The 24,289-nt window shown below is 43.4% G+C and overlaps 1 protein-coding gene across 1 annotated transcript in view; it reads right to left on the reverse strand.

Moving 5' to 3' along the window:
- LOC122789725 (U3 small nucleolar RNA-associated protein 14 homolog A-like) overlaps positions 1-24,289 on the reverse strand; it is a gene marked incomplete at its 5' end in the record, with an annotated part of 741,986 nt that overhangs the window by 114,593 nt on the left and 603,104 nt on the right. The window contains 2 exon segments of the mRNA XM_044057160.1: positions 2,865-2,964; positions 21,223-21,407. Of these exon segments, the coding sequence (XP_043913095.1) occupies positions 2,865-2,964; positions 21,223-21,407 (285 nt within the window).

Raw genomic sequence — 24,289 nt, forward strand, 5'->3', positions numbered from 1 at the left:
CCACATACAGTGAATACATGGAGCCCTGTGTAACTCCATAAAGAAAAGGAAGACTTGACATGGTGCTAATTCCAGAGAATATCCTGTGATTACAACCTGGAAAGTAGGATACAAACCAATAAAAGATAAGAGAAATAAGCCACAGAAAGAGGTCCAAAAGCATTTCACGATCTACCATATCAAGTGATAAAGAGATATCAAAAAGGACTAAAATACGGTAATAAATTTCCAAGAGGGGAAATATTGCTGAAGAGTACTAAAAGTAAGTTGTTTTAGCATACTCACCATAAATAAAGTTATATACTTACTATAATGGCAGACTTGCTCACAGAATTCAGTAGTAAGAACATCATGGATACTCTGTTAAGCAGACATAACTTTTCCCCAGACTACTCCAGAACTTCCTCCCTCCTGTAAAAATGACTCCTCTTTTCACTTTTTTGACTGAAGTAGCATAAGCAACACAAGGAAAGAAAAAGAAGCCTTCCTCAATCCACATAAGGGGATGGGGGTGGCTAATGAAGACCGAATCCTCTAAACAGATCTATCATTACTGTAAATACATAAATGTTATACTTACTAGGATTAAATCTTTAATAACTAAATGGAAAATTTAAAAAAAAAAGAATTAAATCAGACAAACTGCCAAACGATGCGGATACCTTATTATATATTTATAGACTTATATCTTCATGCTTAAATTTAATTCATCACACACATGGTACCAGAAAACAAAAAGTCTGGATTATTACTCTGGCTGCAGAGTTACTCAGTGCAAATTACCATTATCCCTTTTCCTCATTAAATGCTGAACGGCAGCAGTCTTTACATTAGTATAAGCAGTTAAAGGATACAGGTGGAATACTCTCCCATGTGTGTAGTTTTGCAGAAAGAGTACTTTTCCCCAAAAAATATGGCAACATATTCAGGACATCACTAATCATAAAACCAGTAACCATATGGCTGTTGACAGAAATGCCTTGATGGCAGAGGAACTTAATTATCTCTTTGCCCATTTTGAGGTGGAAACTGCAGAGATGGTCACATCTAGGCACCAGCAGATAGGCCACAGCAGTCTCACGTCATTTACACCAGCCTCCTACATCCACACCTTCACAGTACAACAGCATGATGTCAGATGTGTGCTCAAAGCAGTTAATCCAAGAAAAGTTGCTGGCCCTGATAGAGTGATGGGATGGGTGCTGAAAGAATGCTCGGACAAGCTCTGTGTGGTCTTCACACAGATTTTCAACCTATTTCTAAGTCTACTACTCCACCTTGTCTGAAGGCAACTACGATCATTCCACACTGCTTAAGAAACCTGTTGTTAGTAGTCTCAACTATTACTGTACAGTGGCATTTACTCCAGTCATCATGAAGTGTTTTGGACAACTGGTTCTGGAACACATCAAGAACAGCCTCAAAGTTATATTGGCTACACACCAGTATGCAAACAGGTCTATGGAAAATGCCATCTCCACTGCCTTGCACACTGCACTTTGCCATCTTGAGCAGCAGGGGAGCAATGTGAGAATGCTCTTTGTAGACTTTTTTTTTTTAACACAGTTATTCCAGACAGACTGGTCACTAAACATACTGGCCTAGGACATTCAGAACTCACCTGCCATTGGATTGAAGACTTTTTGACTAACCATCCTGAGATGGTTAGACTGGGCCCGTACTTCTCCTTCACTCTAAGGCTAAACACTGGAGTCCCACAAGGCTGTGTGCTGAGTCCCCTTCTGTATACACTCTACACCCATGACCATGTCCCCTCTCATTCTACTAATACCATCATTAAGTCTGCAGACAACACCACTGTTGTGGGACTTACTTACGGAGGAGACGAGACAGCATACAGAGATGAAGTTCAAAGAATGGCTGCATGGTACAGTCTGCCAAAACAAAAGAACTCATAACAGGTTTCCGGAGGCACAACACTAATCACAACCCAATATACGTCAATGGATATTGTGTGGAAAGGGTTCTTGCCAACAAGCTTCTAGGTGTACATGTGGCAGAAGATCTCTCTTGGTCCATAAACACCATGGAGGCGGTCAAGAAGGCAAAGCAGAGACTACGTTTCCTGAGGATAACTTGCAGGAAAAGCTACTGGTGTCTTTTTACTGTTGTTTTATTGAAGGTGTGCTGACATATGGCATTTCCATGTGGTATGCCAACAGCTCGGTGAAAGACAGGAAAACCCTTCAAAGGATCATTAACTCTGTCCAGAAAATCATTGGCTGCTCATTCCCCTCCTTGGAGGAATTCTTCAGCTCTCACTGTCTCAGTAGGGCAACCAACATCTTGAAAGACCCTTCTCACCCTGGACATCACATGTTTGAGCTGCTGCCTTCTGGTAGATGGATCAGGTCCATTCCATCTTGGACAAACAGACTTAAGAAAAGTTTCTATCCCAGGACCACATGTGAACCGAACAATGATAAATACAAACAGTGAGAGTACAGATAATAACCATTTTCACTGTAAGATATATGTTTACATTCCTGTGCACCTTACTTTATTGCTTTCATGTGCAACATACCCAACCGCAATAACTTAGTTGTTCACCACACTGCATTGCACTATATTGTACTGTTTGGTACGCCATTGTATTCTCTTATTTATTCATATTCATTGTATGTGAATGCACCTTAGGACTGCTACAAAGTTTATTGTACTTATGCAATGACAATAAAGGAATCTTTTCTTGGTGAAATACACTCTTACCAATGTGGATAGGGTTCATGTAATGCGAATGAACACAAGTGCACCAGTAATGAAAGCTTTCTGCAACCAAGATGAACTGGGCATACAAACTCACAAACAGAACAAATGTGGAAGAAACCAGAGAAAGTTCTTACCTGATGAGCTGTTGTGGCTGCAACCCTCTTCTCATTAATGATTACATTGGGGAGACGCTGGTCTTTTCTAACAGTTGCAGGAGGAGCTTTCACAATAAACCTGTGGAAGGAAAATACAGAATCAGCTATAGTCTTAAACAGTATTCACAAAGTGGAGTTCTGCAAGAAAGTACAGAAGTGTGTGCAGTTTACTGTAACAGCAGTTACAGTAGATCACTGCTGCAGCAGCAGCAGCTGCATTCCACACTCCATGGATTTGCCAAAAAGCAAAATGTTGAACTTTAACAAACTTCCACAGCTTTCTTCAGATGTCTCAGCAAGCCTAACTTCTCTCTAACTGATCTAACTGGTATCACAAGAGATATTCATGCCATAATTTCAGTACTTCTTGGGGTAACAAAAAAAAGCTGAAACAGAATCCCCCACAATCAAAGTCATTTAGAGTCTGCCCCCCCCCCCCCACACACACACACACACACTACACAAACACACACCAAATCCCTGGTCTATCAGCTCCACAATGTTTAAAATGTTGCAGCTTTTACAGTCTAGGGTGATGTATACAGGCAATACTGACTCCCCTCTCCAGACGACTGAGTGGATAAAGTACTGTTGTGTAAAATCTTAGCATAACCGTAGATATTCTTCTCTTTACTACTGCAGTATTCTTCATAGTAGGGATCTCCTGCCAAGGATAGTCCAACGTCCAGCCAGTATACCAAAGCCTTTAGACGTTGCATGTGCCATATGTCGGGTACCTGTCAAATCTTTGAACGCTCAAAATTTCGAACATTACATTGTCAAGACCAAACTATCGAAATTTTGAGTGCTCGAAGACGGACTTTCAATGGCACCGTACTGTGCAGATAGGGAGAATTTCTCTTTTCTGCACTGAAGTGCTGTCTCGGAGTTGGTATATTTAAGTAGGGGGGCGTGGGGGGCGCAGTGTGTTTTTTTTTTTATGCTCGAACATCCAAATGTCGAGCATTTGGGCTCGACCATGTAATGTTCGACATTTTGGATGTTCGAACATTTAACATAGACCCCATATGTTACATGTATGCTTCCTGTACAGGATGCAGGGCATAAAGATGATGTAGGGACACAGTAACACAGAAATGAACTGCCCCAGAAGAGAAAATCTTGATAGGACAAAAAAGACCATACACAACCAGAAGGCAAAAATGCAGACAGAAAAGGGAGACTCTCGGTCAGGAGGGGAACCAAAGTAAAATCCAAATGAAAACAGGGTGTAGAAGGGAGGAAGCAAATTACTGCAACAGTGAAGAGAAAAGCATCTACTGTTATGGTAAGATTTTGCACGACTGTACTGTGTCCTAGAGCACTGTTGCAGTATTCTTCACAGTAGGGAGAGCATAAAAGCTCAATAAAAGGAATGGGAGGTGGAAGGCTGGGAAGAACCCGCAAAAAACCTATGCAGAATATCTAGAGCAAAACCTGTTCTAGCCTTGGAAACTATATCCAATTTATAATGCTTAGTAAACGTATGCACTGAAGACCAAGAAGCAGCTTCCTAGATGGAACTGGTGTCCAACCCCTTGAATAAAGCACCAGAAGACACAGACACCCTAGTAGAGTGAGCTCTAATGGAGTAGGCAGACATTTACCATGAAAAGAATAACAAAGGGAAATGGCCTTAGAAATCCAAGAGGAGATGGTTTCCTTACAAACAAAGCCAATGTCCTGGGATGAAAAACAAAATGCTGGTCACATCTACATATGGCCCAAGTTTTATTCAAATAGTACCCAAGATGTCCGAGCAAATCCAAGGTATGCAAGAAACTCTCACTAGCAGACTGAGGAGAAGGCAAAAAGGAAGGGAGTTTAACTGCCTGATTCATTAACAACTTACTGACCACCCTGATAAAAGAAGGATTAGTACAAAGGGACACCCTGTCCCTGTGAAAAACCAAAAAGGAGGGAAATGGCATAAGTGCCTGAAGCTCAGAATCCCTCTGAGCAGAAATAACAGCAAGTAATAAGGCAGTCTTGCCAGGAACAATGCTGCAAAGAAGCTAAACCTACAGGCTCAAAAGGAGCCGGTCTCAATTTTTTTAAAACAAAAAAAAATTAAGGTCCCAAGGAGAAGGAACAGGCCTCCTCTTGAATGACCCAAGATACAGGAAGCCTTTAAGAAACTGAACTCAGAATGAGACGCCAAAAGAGGATTAATGGGCAGACAAGAAGAAATACATGACAAATGGGCCTTACAGAAGAGTAGGCCAAGCCAGACTGAAGCAACTCACTCAAATAGGAGAGAACCAAAGTGACCCCCACTGAAAAAGGATATTGATTATGAACATGAAAGACAGACAGAAATTCTCTTCCATTTGTACATAAGACTTTCTGGTTGCAGCTTTTCTTACCATCTGAAAAACCTTAAGCACATTCTCAGAAGAGAGATGCCTAAAAGGAATCAAAACTATATCACACAGTGTCAGTTGAAGAGTGGACAAGTGGGGATGGATGAGTGACCTCTTGTCCTGTGTGAGGAAGTCCAACCAGTGAAGTAACTTGTGATGATTGCCCCTGGCAAGATGCATTAAGAGGGGGAACCAGTGCTGTCTTGGCCAAAAGGGAATTACTAGCAAGATTTTTGGACAGTCTAGTTGAATTTTCTACTGGTCTGCTGGAAGCAGAAGAAGGGGAGGGAATGCACTGAGAATCATCTCCTTCCAAGGAAAAGAAAAGGCATCTGACTTCCACACCAGATGGCATGATACTCTGGAAAAGAAAAGGCATCTGACTTCCACACCAGATGGCATGATACTCTGGAAAAGAAAAGGAGTTGCCTGTTCAGAGGGGAGGCAAAGAGATCTACCTGAGGAATACCTCACCGATGGACTATGTTCAGAAACATGTCTCTGTGAAGCATGCATTCGTGAGTCTGTGTTCTGGACCTGCTCATGGTGTCTGCCACTAAATTTTGTGGTGTCTGCCACTAAATTTTGCTTTGAGGGAATATACAATGCCTGAAGAGTTAACTGATAATTGAGAGCCAGAACCAGTCCATGAAGAGACAAACTGCACAGAAGGTAAGAGTTTGTGCTCTGCTGCTAGTTGACAAACCACATTGGTACAGTGTTGTCTGTGTAAACCTTCAGAGGGCCTCGACAGAACACGAGGTGAAAAGCCTGAAGGGCCAGAATCAGAGCTCTCATCTCTTTGATGTTGATATGGTCTGGCCTCTGATAGGGGAGGACCAAAGACCTTGGACTTTCAGATGACCAAAGGAAGGCCCCACCCTATCACCCCATATCCGATGCATCTATGAATAGTTCTTGACAAGGAACTGAAAGCTGAAAGGGCAGGCCTAGGTTGAGATAAACCACCACTCAAATTCCTGCTTTAGACAAGGAAGGAGAGGCACACTGAAATCTAGAGGGTGACAATACTGAAGCCAAACTGATCTGAATTACCACTGAAGCTTCTGCATATGCAGTCTGACAAGAGGAAGCATTAGAATAGAAGAGGCCATGAATTGCAGGGCTCAAAGAAAATCTATGACTGAAAAAAAGCAGTCAAGGACAGAACTTCTGGAGGTGGGAGAGAGGCCAACATTGGTACTGTCTGAATCCCACAACTCAGATACACATGGTCCTGAGAGGGAGTCAGGATAGACTTTTGAAAGTTGATAGTGAACCCAGACTTTGGAGGAGAGATATGGTGCCCATCAGATACTGTAGCAAATGACAAGGAGAAGGCGCATGAAGCAACAGGTTGCCTTGATAAGGAAAAATCTGAATGCCTTAGAGTCTGCCAAAGGCAATCACAGGAGCGAGGCATCTTGTGAATATCCTTGGGGCAGTAAAGAGGCCAAGTGGTAAAACAGACAACTGGAAATGAGATGAAGAAATAAGAAGTTATGTACCTACCATAACGTTCCATGTTAGTTGTCTTCTCTCGCCTTCTTTCTTGCTTGATGGGGTTCGGAGCCGATCCCTCGGCTCCGACTCGGCACTTGCTAAGCTCGAGAGTCACTTTTACCAGCTCGAGGCAGCCCCATATCCCATGATGCAAGGCGGTAAGTACCCAGATCTCATTTGATGACAAAGGGCAATAGCACCAAGCATAAAATACTTCCCAAAGGAAGAAAGAAAACTTACAGATGGAAGAAGGACCAGGTCTGAATGGTCTTCAGCAGAACAGTTTCTTATAACAAGGTCTGTCCAGGCCAGGGGGAAGGAGGGAGGGTCGCAAGAAAGAAGGCGAGAGAAGACAACTAACATGGAACGTTATGGTAGGTACATAACTTCTTAATGTTAAGTTGTCAATCTCGCCTTCATTCTTGCTTGATGGGACCGCCCCTAGCACCTCTATCCTGGGTGGCTCAATGGAACAAACTCTTGAGGACTGTAGAGCCAAAACTGGCTCTGTCCCTGGAGGCCAAGTCCAATTTGTAATGGGAAACAAAAGTGTGAGGAGTGGCCCAAGTGTGCGCTGCACAAATAGTGTCGAAAGGGAGTCTAGCTTGAGAACCTGTAGAAGTAGCTAAGCTCCTAGTTGAATGTGCTTTAGGTTTTGAGCACAGCTGTTTTCCCTGAGCAGATAAATTTCAGAGATGACCAAGAAAGCCATCTGGACAAGGTCACTTTAGAAACAGGAAGGCCTTTTTATTATCCGCATAGGAAACAAAAAGTTGATCAGATTTTCTAAATTTTTTTGTTCTGTCCAAATAATATCTAAGTTGACGGTGGACATCAAGATAATGTAGCTTTTGTTCAGCTCTATCTGAATAGTTTGGGAAAAATACAGGGAGATCAATGGATTGATTCAAATTGTTCTTTGAAGCGACCTTAGGCAAAAAGGTTGGGTTAGTTCTCAAAGATACTCTGTCTTTGTGAAAAACCAAATAGGGGGGTCGAACCGAAAGAGCATGAAGTTCAGACACCCTCCTGGCCGATGTAATAGCCACTAGGAATAAAGTTTTCCAAGAAAGAAATTTCAGGGAACAAGAAACAGCTGGCTCGAAGGGGGGAAGAATCAAGGATGTCAGCACTAAATTTAGATCCCACTGAGGAGGAGGAGGATTCCTGATTGGAGGCTTTAGTAGGAAAATTCCTTTCAAGAAGGCCCTGCAGAGCCTATGGGACATAATATTATGATCTGCTATCCCGACATGAAAATTGGAAATAGTAGCCAGTTGAACTCTGACTGTGGAAGAAGAGGAGCCTGCGTGAAAAATCTCTGCTAAGAAGTCCAGGACTGCCTGAACAGGGGCAGTAAAAGGATCAATATTCTTGGCCTTAGCCCAATAAGAGAAACGTTTCCATTTGCTTGTATAAATCCTCCTGGTAGAGGATTTTAGCGAAGCTACTATGATGTCTCTAACTGGGTTAGAGATCAAAGGAAGCCTGGCTAAGGAAGGAAGTGGAGCAACCATGCTGTGAGGTTGAGAGAAGGGATAGACCGGTGCAGCTGACCCGATTAGTGAATCAGAAGATCTGGCACTGGGTCCAGATGCCACGGCTGCACCAAAAGGTGATGATGGAGGAACAGGAACCAAACTTGTCGAGGCCAGTAAGGGGCAATGAGAATCAATTTGGCTCTCAAAACGGTAGCTTTCTGGATAACCTGAGGGATCAGAGGAAATGGAGGGAAGGCATAAATAAGTCCCTGGGGCCAATCCTGGGTCAGAGCGTCTCTGGGGGGATGGCCTGATAGAGGGAAGAGGCAGAAAAAGTCTGGACATTTGCTGTTTTGGGGAGTAGCAAAAAGATCGCAACATGGACGACCCCATTCCAGAAAAATCTCTTCCGCTATAGATTGCTTGAGAGACCACTCGTGACGCATGAGAATAGCTCTGCTCAATCTGTCCGCTACAATGTTGGTTTTCCCAGGGATATGCGTTGCTACCAGAAACCGATGAGAGGAGATCGCCCATTGCCATAGTCTGAGCGCTTCTCGACACAAGGGGTAGGACTTGGTTCCGCCCTGTTTGTTGATATACCAAACTACAGACATGTTGTCTGTGTGGACTGCAATTGTCCCTAGGGGAAGAAAGTCGTTGAGGGCTTGCAACGTTAAAAGCACTGCTCTCATCTCCAGGACATTTATGTGCAGATGGTACTCGAACGGCTGCCACGTCCCATGAACCATCCTGCCCTGATAATGACCCCCCCACCCGATCAGGGAGGCATCCGTGGTGACAGTGGCTATCGGGGATGGGGGTACAAAGTACCTGCCTTGGTGAACCTGAGGAGATGTGATCCACCAAGCAAGATGATCTTTGCAAGTCTGTGTCACCAGAATCTGGTGACGCATTGGAAGTTGTTGGTATGACCACTGTGTGAACAGCATCCACTGAAGAAGGCGCATGTAGAATCGAAGAAGAAGAGTAATGGCCGCAGCCATGAGGCCTAATACCTTTAGAACCATTCTGGCCTGTACTTTCTTGTTGGCCAGAATGATCCTGACATGACTCTGAATGTCTGAAACTCTTTGATCTGTAAGGGTAGCTGACATCCGAACAGTGTTTAAGTTTGCGCCTATGAAGGTAATAGACTGGCAGGGCGATAAGGATGACTTTTCGAAGTTGATCGAGATGCCCAAATGAGAACAAAGATTTATTGTGTAATCCCTGGCTTGTATAAGCTGATGCCTGGTGGTGGCTGACAGGAGCCAGTCATCGAGCTACGGAAACACCTGGAATCCTTGACATCTCAGGTGAGCCGTGACCACTGCCATGCATTTGGTGAACACTCTGGGGGCTGTAGTGAGACCAAAGGGCAGGGCTCTGAACTGGAAATGACTGGACCCCAGCCGAAAGCGGAGAAATCTCCTGGAGCGTCTGTGAATTTTGATGTGATGGTACGCATCCTGAAGATCTATTGAGCACATCCAGTTGTCCTTCTGTAAGAAGGGCAGAATTGACTGAAGAGTGACCATTCGGAATCTTGTCTTCCTCACAGACTTGTTGAGTCTGCTGAGATCCAATATTGGTCTCCAGTCTCCCGTCTTTTTGGGGACCAAAAGAACCTTGAGTAGATTCCGGCTCTGAATGGTCTGTTGTAACTGGCTGAATGGCTCTTTTGCAGTAGTTTTGAGACTTCTAACTCTGCAATTTCCCTTAGACCGGGTGGTACATCTGGAAGGGAATTTGAGGGGAAAGGACTTTCCTCGAAAGGAATTATGTAACCCTTGGATATGATCGACTGTACCCATCTGTCTTGAGTGAGGGAATGCCAGGCTTCTGGGTACAGTGATAATCTTCCCGACTGCCTCCAAGGAGGGACAGCCGGGCAACATCTCAGGGATGCTGAAAGGGCTTGTCAGAGAGAGGCTCTCTGTTTCCCTGGTTTTGGACCCCTCTGCCTCTAGAGCGGCGTCTGTTGTTGTTACCCCTCTGCCTCTAGGGGTAAACTGACCACGTGAATCCGGCGTGACTCCTTGGGATTTACGGAACCACATTTTTCCACCTTTCTGTCCTTTGGGATAAGGTCTAGAAGGGGTGGAAAAACGGACTCCTACAGCAGAAAGAGTCTTGCCATCCTGTTCGCACCTGGTCAAAGTTTTCTTCACCTGAGGGCCAAACAAAGCTGACCCATCAAAGGGAGAATTTGTGAAGGACGCCTTGAAGGGATCTGCAAAGTCACATAGCCGCATCCAGGCTTGGCGTCTAAGAGCCACACCTGTACCTGCGGCTCTACTCGCTCCATCAGCAGCATATGATATTAGCCGCATGGAGGAGTTTGCAATGGAATTAAGGGTCCCTAGCTGCGAAGCAATCTTTTCTTGAGCTCCTGCAGCTGTAGGATCCTGTACTACTTCACCCAGCTCCTTAAGGATATCCCTCTGGATTCTGGTGAAGTGACATAGGTAATTCAGCGAACGCATAGCAAAGGTCGCTGAGGAAAACATCCGCTTACCGTACCTATCCATGGTCCTAGAGTCCTTATTAGGAGGATGGACGGCACGGAAGGATCTGCAAGTTCCTTCTTGGTGGCAGCAGCCACCACCATGGCATCAGCGGGACACCCTTAGTGAGGAATTGCTTGTCACCCGGGACAGTGATAAATTTTGAAGGCCTCCTAGGGACTGGCTCTACAGAGTCAGGAGCTGCCCACGCCTTCGGGCAATAACCTGCATAAGGGGGTCGAAGGCGGAGACACCCAGGAGGTGGAGGGCCGAGATCCAAACGCCTCTAGGTATACTGACTCATCCTCAGAGGGATTGTTGGTGGGCCAGTTTCCCTCTGTTTAAGGAGTTCTAGGATGTCTGAGAAGGAGACATCCTCAGAGGGGATCTAGGGGATCCCTCTGACTCATCAAAGTCAGTATCTGAAGTGACAGACTCGGGAGTCTACATGTTTCCTCTTACAAGTCCTCTTCCTAGGAGGATCTCCCGAAACATCAGGAGAATCCTCGGAAGAGGGGAAATTCCCAATGGGGAAACCTGAGGCGGAGGATCTCTGGGTCCTGTAGCAAGAGAAGTGGCAGAGATGTCAACAGGCACTATAGAGGGAGGAGCTACGGGAACAGACTGCTGACTGATACCAGTGGCCAGCACACTCTTCATCACCTCGAATGCTCCCTCCCAGGCAGGTCCGAGAGAACCCGTTCGAAGAACTAGGAACTCCAGGGACCACCGAAGGGAAGTCTCGAGGCAGATGTCGGAGCCGAGCTCACCAAGGCCGAGGCTCCAAGGGGAAGAGCGGGTTCGGACAAGGGTCCGATGCCACTCACCCCCTCGGAGGAGACCATGGAAGCCCGACCACCAAATCCCTCTAAGGAAGGTCTCGAAGAGGAGATAAGAGTAGAGGCTGAAGGAACAGAAGGGGGTATCTGTCCTCCAGCCGTAGCAGTAACCATTCCCGAAGACTCCAACTCCAAGCTCTGAGGTAGAGTTGAAGGAGGAACTGTAACGGGGTGTGGACCAACAGTCGTCTGTTGAGACGGACTATGTAACATTTGGGCCAGTGCCTGTGACTTAAGTAATCTGCTGACCACTCTCTCTAAGTCATGGTCTGAAAGTCTGGATGACCTTGAAGATCGGCTCCGATGGCTCCGTTCCAAAAGGAGAGGTGAAGCCAGAGCCGAAAGTATCGGCTCCAAGGAAGGAGACCTCGACCTCTTCCTGGAATGAGCCATCGGAACCGATGAAACTATAGATCCTGTCGGAGCCGAAGACTTATCGGAGCCGACAGGAAGCCTCGATGCATCGGCTCCAGCCGGAGCCGATACAGCCACAAAAGTAACGGTGTCGGAGCCGATCGGAGCTGACACCGATGCCTGTGCCACATGGTGGTCGGAACCAATCGCAGCCGACACCGAAGTGGTCGATGCAGAATCGGCACCGATAGCCATCGGTGCCGAAGACTTAGTTAAGGCAGAATCGGCTCCAGCCGGAGCCGATCTCGACTCAGAACGAGTCGGAGCCGAGGCCGCAGGCTTAGACACAGAAGCCTGGGCCTTGGAAGATTTGACTGATTTAGATGGAGCCGACTTAGCCGGAGAGCCCTCCGGCTTAAGAAGGCCCCTAAGTATCAGTTTGTTTCTTCTCTCCTGCAGGACTCTCTGGCTGAAGGAATGACATATAGCACAGGAGTCCTGCAGGTGAAGAGGCCCCAGGCAATACAGGCAAGAAGTGTGACCGTCTGTCAGAGACATCTTCTGACAGCACGAGTCACACTTCTTAAAGCCTGAGACCCTCTCCTTTGACATGGTGTTTCACAACACACACACACACCAGTCAAAGAATTAAATTAAATAAAATACCAAAAGGTATTACTAGAAAAACACACACACACACCCTAACAGGGGATGGGATGGGTAAAGTTTGACTAAAAAAATTAGTAGAGACAGGGAATTTTCTGTCAGAAAATCTATATAATTAACTTAAAACTAAAAATTAAAGGTTTTTTAGCAAAAAGGGGCTAAAATATCAAAGTAGTGAATCACTTACCAGGAGCTGGTAAAAGGAGGACCTCATAAGCGGCAAACGAGATCTGGGTACTTACCGCCTTGCATCATGGGATATGGGGCTGCCTCGAGCTGGTAAAAGTGACTCTCGAGCTTAGCAAGTGCCGAGTCGGAGCCGAGGGATCGGCTCCGAACCCCATCAAGCAAGAATGAAGGCAAGATTGACAACTTAACATCATAACTTAACATAACTTTCTGAAGAGATGGTGAACAGGAACATGAAGGTAAGCATCCTTCAAATTCAGGGACACTAAAAAGCCTGGGGTAGAATAAGAGGAAACGGGTTTGAAAAGTAAGCATCCAAAACGTAAGAACCATGATTAAAGTGTTGAGCAAGGAGAGATACAGAACAGGTGTCCAAATGCCCTCCTTTCAAGAAACCAGGAACATCCTGGAGTAATAACTTTTTTCCGAGGAGGAGGGACAGGTTGAATAGTTCCCCTGGTCCAAGAGAGACTCAAGAACCTCCAAGATATGCGGAACTTGCTCCAGAAGAGACTGGGGAATCCCTGAAAAAGGAGGGCGAGACTTTCACACCATGAAGTAGCCCTGACAGATGATAGATAGAACCCAAGAATCTGAGGTGATAACACTGCCAGTCTGGAAGACAGAGAGAGTCAAAGGGACAAGGGAACCTAGTTAAGGGGCAAGATGTCAAAGAGGAGGAGAGTTGTCTGATAAAGGAGGCTTCTGAGTCGCACAGGCCTGAGAAGACAAGCAGGAGGAGCAAGCCTACCACCCTTCCTGCCTTTGGTGGCCTGACAAGGCTGCCTGCGAACAAAAGCAGACCTAGTAGGATAGTTCTTCTGGAACTTAGGGATAGGGGATACAAAAGTATGTTTAAGCTCCAGCAACGCTTTAACTTTTTCCTAAAGAGAGAAACCTCAGCAGCAGCAGTCCCAAACAGATTTCTGTTATCCAAAGGAGCATCTAGCAACTTGGCCTTAAGGACTGCAGGTGAAGCCAAGAATAACTCCTCATGACAGACCCAAAGGCAGCAGCTCAGGAAGATGCATCAGCAGCATCATAGTTACACTTGACAGGGTGACCAGCCACCTAAGAGGTAGAACGTAAAACAGATAAGAGCAGAAGATTTTGCTTCAGAATCAGGGAAATCAGAAATAACCTGACAAGCCTGAGTAGTCAAGGCCAGACCACTTCTAGTCACATGGATTTGACAATTAATGGCCCAAAAAGACAGCATAAACCTTCTTATCAATTGTCTCCATCAACCTATCTTTATCTGAAGGCAAAAGTTTAGAAGGCTTTAAAAAGAGACGGACATCACAGCAGGTTCAGCAGAAGGACATTTAAATAAGAACTGAATCCTCAGGAGCCTTATAGTGCCTGTCAAACTGCTTAGAAGCAGGAGAGTGAGAATCAGTAGGCTTCGAGGCAGCTATAAAGGTGTCTAACAAGACAGCCAATAAAGGAGAGTACTGCCGAAGGTTTAAGAAGTGTCCATCAGAACCAGCTCATAATACCTTTTCTGGATATCAGACATTTAAGAATCCCACTTGAAATATCCCATCAGTCTAGCTATAATGTCTCCAAAAGACAATTCTTCAAAAGGAGAATCAGGACTTACAGAGTGTACTTCATTAGAACCATAAGCCAAAGGTAAAAGCATCTGGGGAGAATAGGACAGGGACACATCATCAGACTCTGAATTTTCATCTGAGGAATCATGTTCCTTAGCTCATATGGAAGGAGAAGTTGTCTAACAGGGGTCAGGCACAGAAACTCCTCGAGGAGGCTTTAGGGCCATTAAGGCATTGAACAGGCCCCGAGTAAACTCTTGCCAATCCCTCTGAGGATCCTTAAGACATGCAGAAGTATGCTTAGTCTTCTGCTGTTTCTTAGCTGGGACGTCAGCCCTGACAAACACCAGAGGTTCCAAATCCCTTGACAAGATTCAATAAGAGTACCTGGAACCTCAGCCCTGACTAGAATCTGCAGACTCCCTCTAGGGCCCTCTAAGATGATCAACTGCGATTTCCCCTTGACATCTGGAGCAGATGCCTGCAAAATCTCAGAGAATGTGTGAAAAGAGGGATCCATGTCGGGCTCCAATGGGGTCACAGCAGAGAAATCCGATGCATACACTTAACGGCCTACAAAGCTTTCATATGCTTCAACAGGGGCATCCAGTGGAGGCTGGGCAGCAAAAGAATCCAGCTGAGGTTTCTCGGCCATCTTGTTGCTTAATGAGACCTCAGGATTAGGAGATTCTGCCATGCTGCCCTGGGCTAAGAGTTTAAACCTCTGGTTCTCAAGAGAGATACCAGGAAAGATAAGACATTTCTAAGAGTTTCGGGAAGCACTCAAACAAACAAACAAAAAAAGGGGGGGGGGAGACACTGTCCATGGCAATTCTTATGGGGAATCTGCCTTCCACACTGACATTTTCCCTTCTTTGATAACATGAACTCTAGGTACTAAAAGTAACCATATCAAAGAAGAATTTAAAAAAAAATGGGACATTTACCTGACAGCTAGGTATTCTGCACAGCAGAAGGGCCTTCAGATCGACCAGTGATAATGATGTTTGCACTGGCAGCAAAGAAGTTCTGGATAACTGTGTTCATATGTCACCTTTATGCCCCATGTCATGTATGGGGAGCATACATGTGACGCATTGGATGTGCAAGTTTAAAGGCTTCAGTATACTGGTCAAACACTGGGCTATCCTTGGAAAGAGATACCTACTGTGGAGAACACTGCAACAGTGATATAGATGGACATCACCCCTTCTTACATTTTTACATAAACAATGACTGTCTCCCGGTATTAGATGGGTGGGAACCTATACTTCAGTAATCTGCTAACTGAACAGATCAACTAGGAAAGCTGGAAATCAAAATGTTGTCAAACATACTGTCTGAAACAAACTCCATGAATGCACACCTATTAGGTGTGCAAGGCCCCCTGCACCCCATGTAGTCGATGTCATCCCTCCAACCCCCCCCAATTATACTATGCCATGGTTATATAAAATCAGGAAAAAAAGAAAACACCCATTAAGTGTGATCACACAGCAGTCTCAAAACAATGTTGAAGCATTCTGGGAGTGTTACTTCAAGGACTTTGCCTCAGGAGTTGCATTTCTCTTTGTATTTACACTTTTTCATGCAGGAAGATCTACGTCTGTTCATGTACTGTTATGGCAAGTTGAACAAAAAAGTTATGTACTCACCATAACGTTCCATCTGTGGTGTTGCCTCTCATTTGCTCTTCAACCTGTGGTTTCAGATCCAAGGATTGGATCCAACTCTGCCACATACCAAAGCTTCAGGATCCAACGTCTGTGCTTCTCCCCTACCCATAATGCTCCTCTGCTCCAAATCCCTCAGATCGAGTTTGCTGCGCCACTATATATCACCTAATCTTACAAGCAGGAAAAAAATCAACCAAAAAACAGGGCAAAATGGAGAGGAATACTTCAGGAGCCCAAACAGTAATGAAGTATTTTTTCAAATAGGTCTATGCACAGGTAGGGGGATGGAGGGAGGGAAGCTTGAAGAGTAAATGAGAGGCTAACAACACAGATGGAACGTTATGGTGAGTACATAACTTCTTTATCTGATGTTGTTGCCTTCATTTGCTCTTCAACCTGTGGGAGAGTCCCAGCTACAGAAAACTTGGGAGCCCCTCACGGAAGGATATTCTGAAGCACAGAAGAACTGAAGGAAACGCTGTTCCTGGAGATAATATCTAGTTTGTAGTGTGATATAAAGGTATGGAGATTTGATCAAGTTGGGGCTGCACAAATTTCATCAATGGGAAGTTTCGACCAAAAGGCTGAAGAGGTGGAAACAGACCTCATAGAATGAGCCTTAATACGACATGGTAAGGGGATGCCTTTAGTGGAGTAAGCAAGTTTAATCGAGCTAGTAATCCAATGAGCCAGGGTGACCTTGGAAACTGGTTCCCAACCTGTACTTAGAAAAGGAAACAAAGAGTTGATCAAATTTTTTGGTTATATCCAGATAGAAACTAAACTGTCTGTATACATCCAACATATGAAGTTGGTACTCTCCTCTATTTTGAAAATTAGGAAAGAAGATGGGCAGATTGATAACTTGGTTTATGTTCACCTCAGAAGCAACCCTGGGCCGAAAGGAAGCGTTAGTACACAAAGTAACTCTGTCCTTGTGAAAGATCAAATATGGAGGCTTGCAAGACAAAGCCTGTAATTCAGATACCCGCTTGGATGAAGTAATGACAACCAAGAGGATAGTTTTCCAGGTCAGTAACTTTAAATCTACCTTAGAGGAAGGTTCAAAAGGGGTGAAACTAAGGCCTGTAAAATCAAGGTGAGATACCACGGGACAACAGGTTCCTTGACAAGATGACGAAGGAGAAAAATAAGTTATGTACTTACCATAACGTTCCATGTGAGTTGTTCATCTCGCCTTCATTCTTTACTAATGGGTTTGAAGCCGATCCCTCTGCTCCGATATGGCCAATTGCAAAAGTCAAGGTCTTCAAATAGCTTGAGGCCAAGTCCCTATCCCATGATGCACCTGGAATTACCTCAGATCTTGTTTGCTGTGTATAATAATGCCATATGTCATTCTTTCACTCCCTAGAGAAAGGTATAGAAGGACTGAGTAACCAGGATGTATCCAGCATTTCTGTCATCTATCAGCCGAGGAGGAGTAGGAGGGAGGGATGTAAGAATGAAGGCGAGATGAACAATTCACATGGAACGTTATGGTAAGTACACAACTTCTTTATGTGAAGTTGTTCAATCTTGCTGTTCATTCTTTACTGATGGGTAGTGTCCCAAGCACCATCAACCTTGGGAGGCTCACGGGAGTATATTTTTCAGGTCCGTGGATCCAAAGTAGGCCCTGTACCTGGAGGCCTTGTCAACTTTGTAATGAGTGATAAAGGTATGAGGTTCTGACCAAGTGGCTGCTGCACAAATATTATTAATGGGATGCCTGGCAGAAAAAGCAGATGATGCAGAAACTGCTCAGGTCGAGTAAGCTTTTATCTTGTGTTGCAAAGGCGTATTGGCAGCTGAATAGGCAAAGGTGATACAATCAGATAACCATTTAGACAGAGTTGTTTTAGTCTCCGGTCTACCCTTCCTGGAGTCCAAGAATGAAACAAAAAGTTGGTCTGATTTTCTGAAATCTTTATTTCTATCCAAATAAAATCTGTGCTGTCTGTGAACATCAAGCTGGTGCAGCATATACTCTAAATTGTTTGAATGGCTGGGGAAGAAGACTGGCAAATGAATATCTGGTTGAGGTTGGCTTCAGAGCAAACTTTGGGCAAAAAAGAGGGGGTTGTTCCAAGTGAGACTCTTGTCAGCATGGAATATCAAATATGGAGGCCAAACCAACCAACAATCATCCAGATACCTACGCCAAATATCCAGTTCCTCAAGATATAAATTATGAGTAGAATCATAAATAAGGTGCTCCTCAATGTATCCCATGAAAAGGTCTGCATATATGGGAGCAAAGGAAGCTCCCATAGTAGTACCTTTAATTTACCAATAACATTCACCCTAAAAGTGTAATACTTTTTTGTTCAGAACATGCTCTGCCATACAAGCCAAAATTGTGTTGAAGCCCACAAGATATAGTTGTGCTTTTTCTAGCCAAAAATTTAGGGCTTCCAATACAGCCCAGTGTGGTATATTGGTATAGAAGGCTTTGAAATCCAGAGTGCATAATAGCCAATCAGGTTCCAGTTAACTATCAGAAATGATTTGTAGAAATTGTGTAATGTCCTGTATTCTGGCACGAATATAGCCAAGAAGTGGTTTGAGATACAATGTTAGGAACATTTCGCAAATATCCCCAATATAACAACGTGTTACATGCCACTAGCATGCATCCCAACCACATCATTCGGAACATACCCAAATCTCAGTTCCTCAGGATTCGCAGAATTTGGTCCTCAGAGAATGAATATGAAGAATCCCAACAAGATCTGGTTAATAGGTCCAGAGCTAGGGGATACAATGAGCCTGACATCCAGGGTGCCCGACAGGTTGCCTCGAACTCAACCAGAACCTCATTTCTCACATATCGTGATAAAACCCATACTGAACAGGATGATTCCATCAGTTTCATTACCACATTTGGACGGATCATCAATTTAATCAGAAATGTTATGTCTAAGCATTGGAACATTCTTACCGCTAATGATGAACTAACACCTTTGATTGGCGATACATGTAAGTATGGCTATAAAAGAAGTAGGACACTAGGTTCCTTTTTTTCTCATTTCAAAAGAGTTAGCTCGGCTGGAGCTACACATAAACTATGACAGGTGGTCATTGTTCATTTATTTTCACATCCAAACAGTTTATTAGCAAAAACACGAACGGGATATATGACATGAAATTTTTTGGTAACTGCAACAGCGATTGGGTGGTGTATCTTGCAACATGCATATGTGGTTCTTTCTATGTTGGACAAACATCAAGACCACTTTGTCTGCGTATGTCAGAGCACCATAGTGACATACGAACCGAGAGAGAGACTAACACTTTATATAGACATTGTTTACACCACAACTCAGCTAGATTCCAGTTCACCATTATTGATAGGATGCTTGGTGACAGATCCAATAAACAGGGTTGGCACTCAATCCTTACAAAAAAAGTGAAGTATTGGATCATAAAACTGGGTGCTTTGTTTTCATCTGGTTTGAATGACCATTTGTAAAGTTATGTGTTTTATTTTTATTTTTTCTTAGTAACTATATTTACTACTCAAATCACATATATGGTCATTATTAATGTAGTTTTATTTTATAAACTTTTTATCTTCTATTTATTTTCCATACAGGAGGCATTTTGGACTTTGGGAAGAATCCTATTGGATGGTTCACCCTATATATGTATGTGTGTCACTTTACATCAGTAACTAGTTTTGTTCCCACTGAAGAAAGCCTGTTGGCTGAAACCGGTCTGGGATGTATATTACTTTATGAATTAAATAAATATACTTATGTATTAACCTTATTGGTTTTGTGCTTTTCACTGTGTTTGGGGCTGGCGTTTTTTGTCTACTTGCACAAGTATCAAACACACGAAAATTTTCCCCATTCTATGTTCATTAATTTTGATGGTAAAAGTGATGCCTTGAAAGAGATTTTAACAAGAAATTGGACCATTTTTAGAGGTAACAGAAATTTTTGAACTTGGGGGAAAAAACAAAATTTGTCTTTAAGACAGGTAACAATTTAAAAAACTTACTAGAACATCCGATTAAAAGGCATGCTGACAACAGCACTTCAGGGGGGACTAAAGTGTGGTATGTGTAACTACTGCAAATACATTAATCAGCACAGCAGTATTGTTGTTGGGGCCCCCCCATGGAGAGCTTTTCTGAGTTCAGGGAATTGCATTACACATGGTAGTGTGTATATTGCATTGTGTAAAACCAGTAACTTTTTTTATGTGGGGAAAACAACTAGAAGTTTACGGAAACGCATCTATGAGCATTTATTTGCAGTTAAGAATGGTGTCAATAATAATGCACTACTTAGACATAGTAATGGACCTTGTCAGGAAAAAAAATAATTTTAAATTTGGTATTTTAGAAAGAATTATGAAGAATGTGAAGGGAGGTTACTGGGAAAATAAAACTGAGGAGAGTGAGCTCAAATGGCAATTGAGACTAAACGCAACATCTGAGCCAGGGATAAATGACAGTACCTCTATTATGCCTGTGGTTAACAGAAAAGCCATTTTTGTATAAAATGTTGTAATACCCCTTTAAAAATTAATTTTCATGTTATCATGTGACCTTGCATTTTAGATATTTAAGTATTTGTTATTTTTAATTCATGGTTCTGATGAAGTCAGTTTTGACGACAGCGCTTAACCATCTTTTTATATTCGTTGAATAAATGTGTTTTATACTGGGACTGAGCCTTATTGGTAACACCACCTGTGGATTTGTTGTGCAGTAATCTAAATAGCCACCAATTTACAACATTCCCTGGGATGTAGATGTAAACTGTAGCACAAGGCATAACAAAACACAGACAAGGATGACATGCATGTTCTACTAACCTTATTACTAACTGGATGCCTGCAGTATTATTTTCCTCCTATCCAGGAGGGTGAATATATGAATTAACTAGAGCTGTTGTAAACTTCTTAACAAAGAAAAGCATGGGATATGCACCTATGGAAATCAGATACATTTTTGGAGCTGCAAATGGTCGAGGAAAATCTTCTACAATGAAAATATGACATGCAATTACACAGCAAGTATTATGAAATAGATCATGATATCAAGCTTTAATTTTTTAAATCATGAATCTTCTACTTCCTCTTCCTTTTATTTAAACCCCCTTAACCATTTCATTTACTCATGTATATATCTCTCTTCTTACCCTCCATATCACAAAACACTTGCTTTTCCAGACTTCCAACTTACCTTTTCCTTTTCTTTTGGCTAGGCTTCAGTCCAACTCCTCCCCATTCACCCCATCCTGGAAGTGTGAGATCAATGTCCTTTGGTTTGTCTGCTTCTATCCGAGAGCGCTTTTCCTTAACAAAGTCATCAATTACGTCATCTCCTGCAAAAGCTTCTTTAATGATAATCCTCTGGTCATCTTCCCCCTGTCCAAAAAAAAAAAAAAAAAAAAAAATTCAGCCTTTGATGTTTCTGTGTTTCTCCAATAGACTGCGTACTCCTATACTATAAAGACTACACCGGCATAATATACTTCTTGCCTCAAGCCTAACCAATGGTAATACAATCTGGGGAAATTAAGTTGTTAAAACTGTTCTGAATACACTCGGCTTTAAGCTATCTCCACAGTTCTGAGCAATGTAAGTTCACCCTAACATGCTGCCTTTTTCTCAAGCTATCTATAATGTCACTGACAAGGCATAAAAATCAATGTCAGTTACATAACCATCATTTTTAACTCTACATTGTCAAAGGTATCTCTGTAAGAAGACACCATCATTGTTGCACATCTGATCACCAGAAGGAATCCCTCATATCATCTGTTTGAAGCAGCTTAGAGGGTCAGCGGCTCAGATAACTTGTTAAAGATGCTGAAAAAGGAACACCAAAAGATGAAGGGGGTTGATTTCTTCCACACACCTCCATATTTCTTTCTTACACCAGACAGGAAGTCTAAAGGCTATCAGAAGATTAAGAGAGAGATACCACCATTCACAAATGTCCTACAAGAAAGAAAGATGCTGTGATGAATGGGATATTTCTGAAGCTCTGCAATTAAAGTAGCAGACATTAAATGAATATGCTTTCCAGCAGCCCAGTGCTTCAGTACAAATAAAGAATACATACAGCATATGTGCCTACAGTCCTGTCAATGTTCATAGCCAAAACACATTGTCAATAATACTTTTCTATCTGTATTAGCGTTGCCGCCTCACAGCAAGAGGTTCTCTGGTTCGATCCTCGGCTGGGGTGCCTTCTGTGCGGAGTCTGCATGTCCTCCCTGTGGTCATGTGGGTTTCCTCCGGGTGCTCCAGTTTCCTCCCACATCCCAAAGACATGCTATAGGTGGATTGGACACTCTAAATTGGCCCTAAGGTGTTAGTGGGTGCATGTGTGTGCCTTCTGTGGAAGGTTGGGTGCCGGGCTGGCAACTTGACACTGTAAATCTCCACTGCCAATCATGAGCAGACAGGTGATCCGCTGTGGTGACCCCTAACCGGGAAAAGACAAAAGAAGAAGCAGAAGAAGATGTATTAGAAATCACTGCATAAAGTTCTGAAATGTGTGCTAACCTAATCTACACATCTGTGAAACCGACTTCTGGAGAAGGTCAAACCAAGATCACCCTTTCGTTGTTAGATCCGTCAAGTTTCAAAAATTGTTACCACACTATCTGTGGAAGCTATACCACCTGTGGTTCCTGCCAATATCACTGTGCATGGATTTCAGCACACACTCATCACCACCAAAGCTACTTAAAACTCATTAAACCAGCCAACTAAACATGACACTTTTCTGGAAAAGCAAAGCAAGGCAAAACATGGAAGTTGTCTTATCATATCAGTCTCAACCCATATTTACAGTGACAACCCTCCCAACCAATAAGGGATTTGCATCCAGGAAGAAAGAGGTCATTGTCTCCCTCTACTCTTCCCTCATTAGGCCAATCATCAAGTACAATTCCCCTTTTGGCATGTACCTCATTAGACACCTGCAACAACTGGAGAGGCCGCAAAAGTGCCTCACAAAGAGGATCCTAGGCCTTAAACACTTGTCTTATGTGGACAGAATAAAAAAACTCAACTATTCTCCGTCTCATATCACCTACTTAGAGGCGATCTCTGCTTGATTTACAAAGCCATGTCTGACCCAGCTCTGTTAGAAATGCTACATCTAAAGAAATCCGTCCACACCACAAACTCGAGACCTCAACCTCATTACCACAATCAACAGAACATGCTGGAGGGACAGGTTCATAACCCAGAGACTGCCCATGCTACAGAATAGACTTCCCATACATGTCAAGCAGAGCACCTTGCTGGCCCTCTTCAAGAGAAATCTTGACGAATGGATGGGAAATAGAAAACTCACCCCAGTGATCACTCCAGTGGCTCTACTCGACAGAGGCACTGGGAACTAAGGTCGGGTGGCATGATGCCAGGGTAATCCTATGGGCTAGGCTTGTAAAGGCTCCACGGCCATTAGCCTAGTACACACCTATGAACAAAAACACAGCAGTATTTTAAAGATGAGAGTGAAGAAATAAAGACCTACTCTAGCAGCCCTCTTGAACATTTTCTAACACAGCTGGTACACACTACAGAGCTTACTCCAAAGGGACTTCTACAGTAGGCCCAGCTAACAGAAAAGATTCCCAAGAAGTACAAAGGACACTAGAAGGATGTTGGCAAGACAATGATGGGATGTAAAGACAGAATGCCCTGAACAAATGCAGTACTTTCAGAGAATACATCTAGATACTGCTTTCAAAAATTACAAACTACTAAGCAGGCAGCCAAAACAGAAATACCAGGCAAGGACAGATTCCAGAAAGAAATAACATAAAAAAATACTAGCCTAGAAGACTACTTTTAAACAGTATTAAACAGGAAGACTATATGCCTATTAATATGTCCAAAAATGATAAAGCTAGCCAATTGCTTAAGGAATGTCTATTTAGTTTATGCTTCCACTCCATTCTTGGAGCAAAATGGTTAAATAAAAGGTCTGTCCTGAGGAGAGTTTTAGCCAGGAATACTTTACAATGTGAGAACCAATGAAACATATTTTAGGGTTTTGGGAATAACAAAGACTGACTAGTTAGGAAAAAAGTACAGTTGTGCCTGCATACTTAACTGTAGATATTCAAAATGGAAGTTATGTACTTACCATGATGCAGATCTTTTTCATCCTAGTCCATCTAAGATGAATACTGAGAAGAGAGTCACTTGTCAGATCCAACCCAGACATCATCTAGTGCTCCCAGCATTCAGCTCTCAAGATTTTTCCTCTGATAATTCCCCAGTGC

This window comes from Protopterus annectens, chromosome 15.part0, assembly GCF_019279795.1.
Source record: "Protopterus annectens isolate FY-2018-M chromosome 15.part0, PAN1.0, whole genome shotgun sequence".
NCBI lineage: Eukaryota > Metazoa > Chordata > Ceratodontiformes > Protopteridae > Protopterus > Protopterus annectens.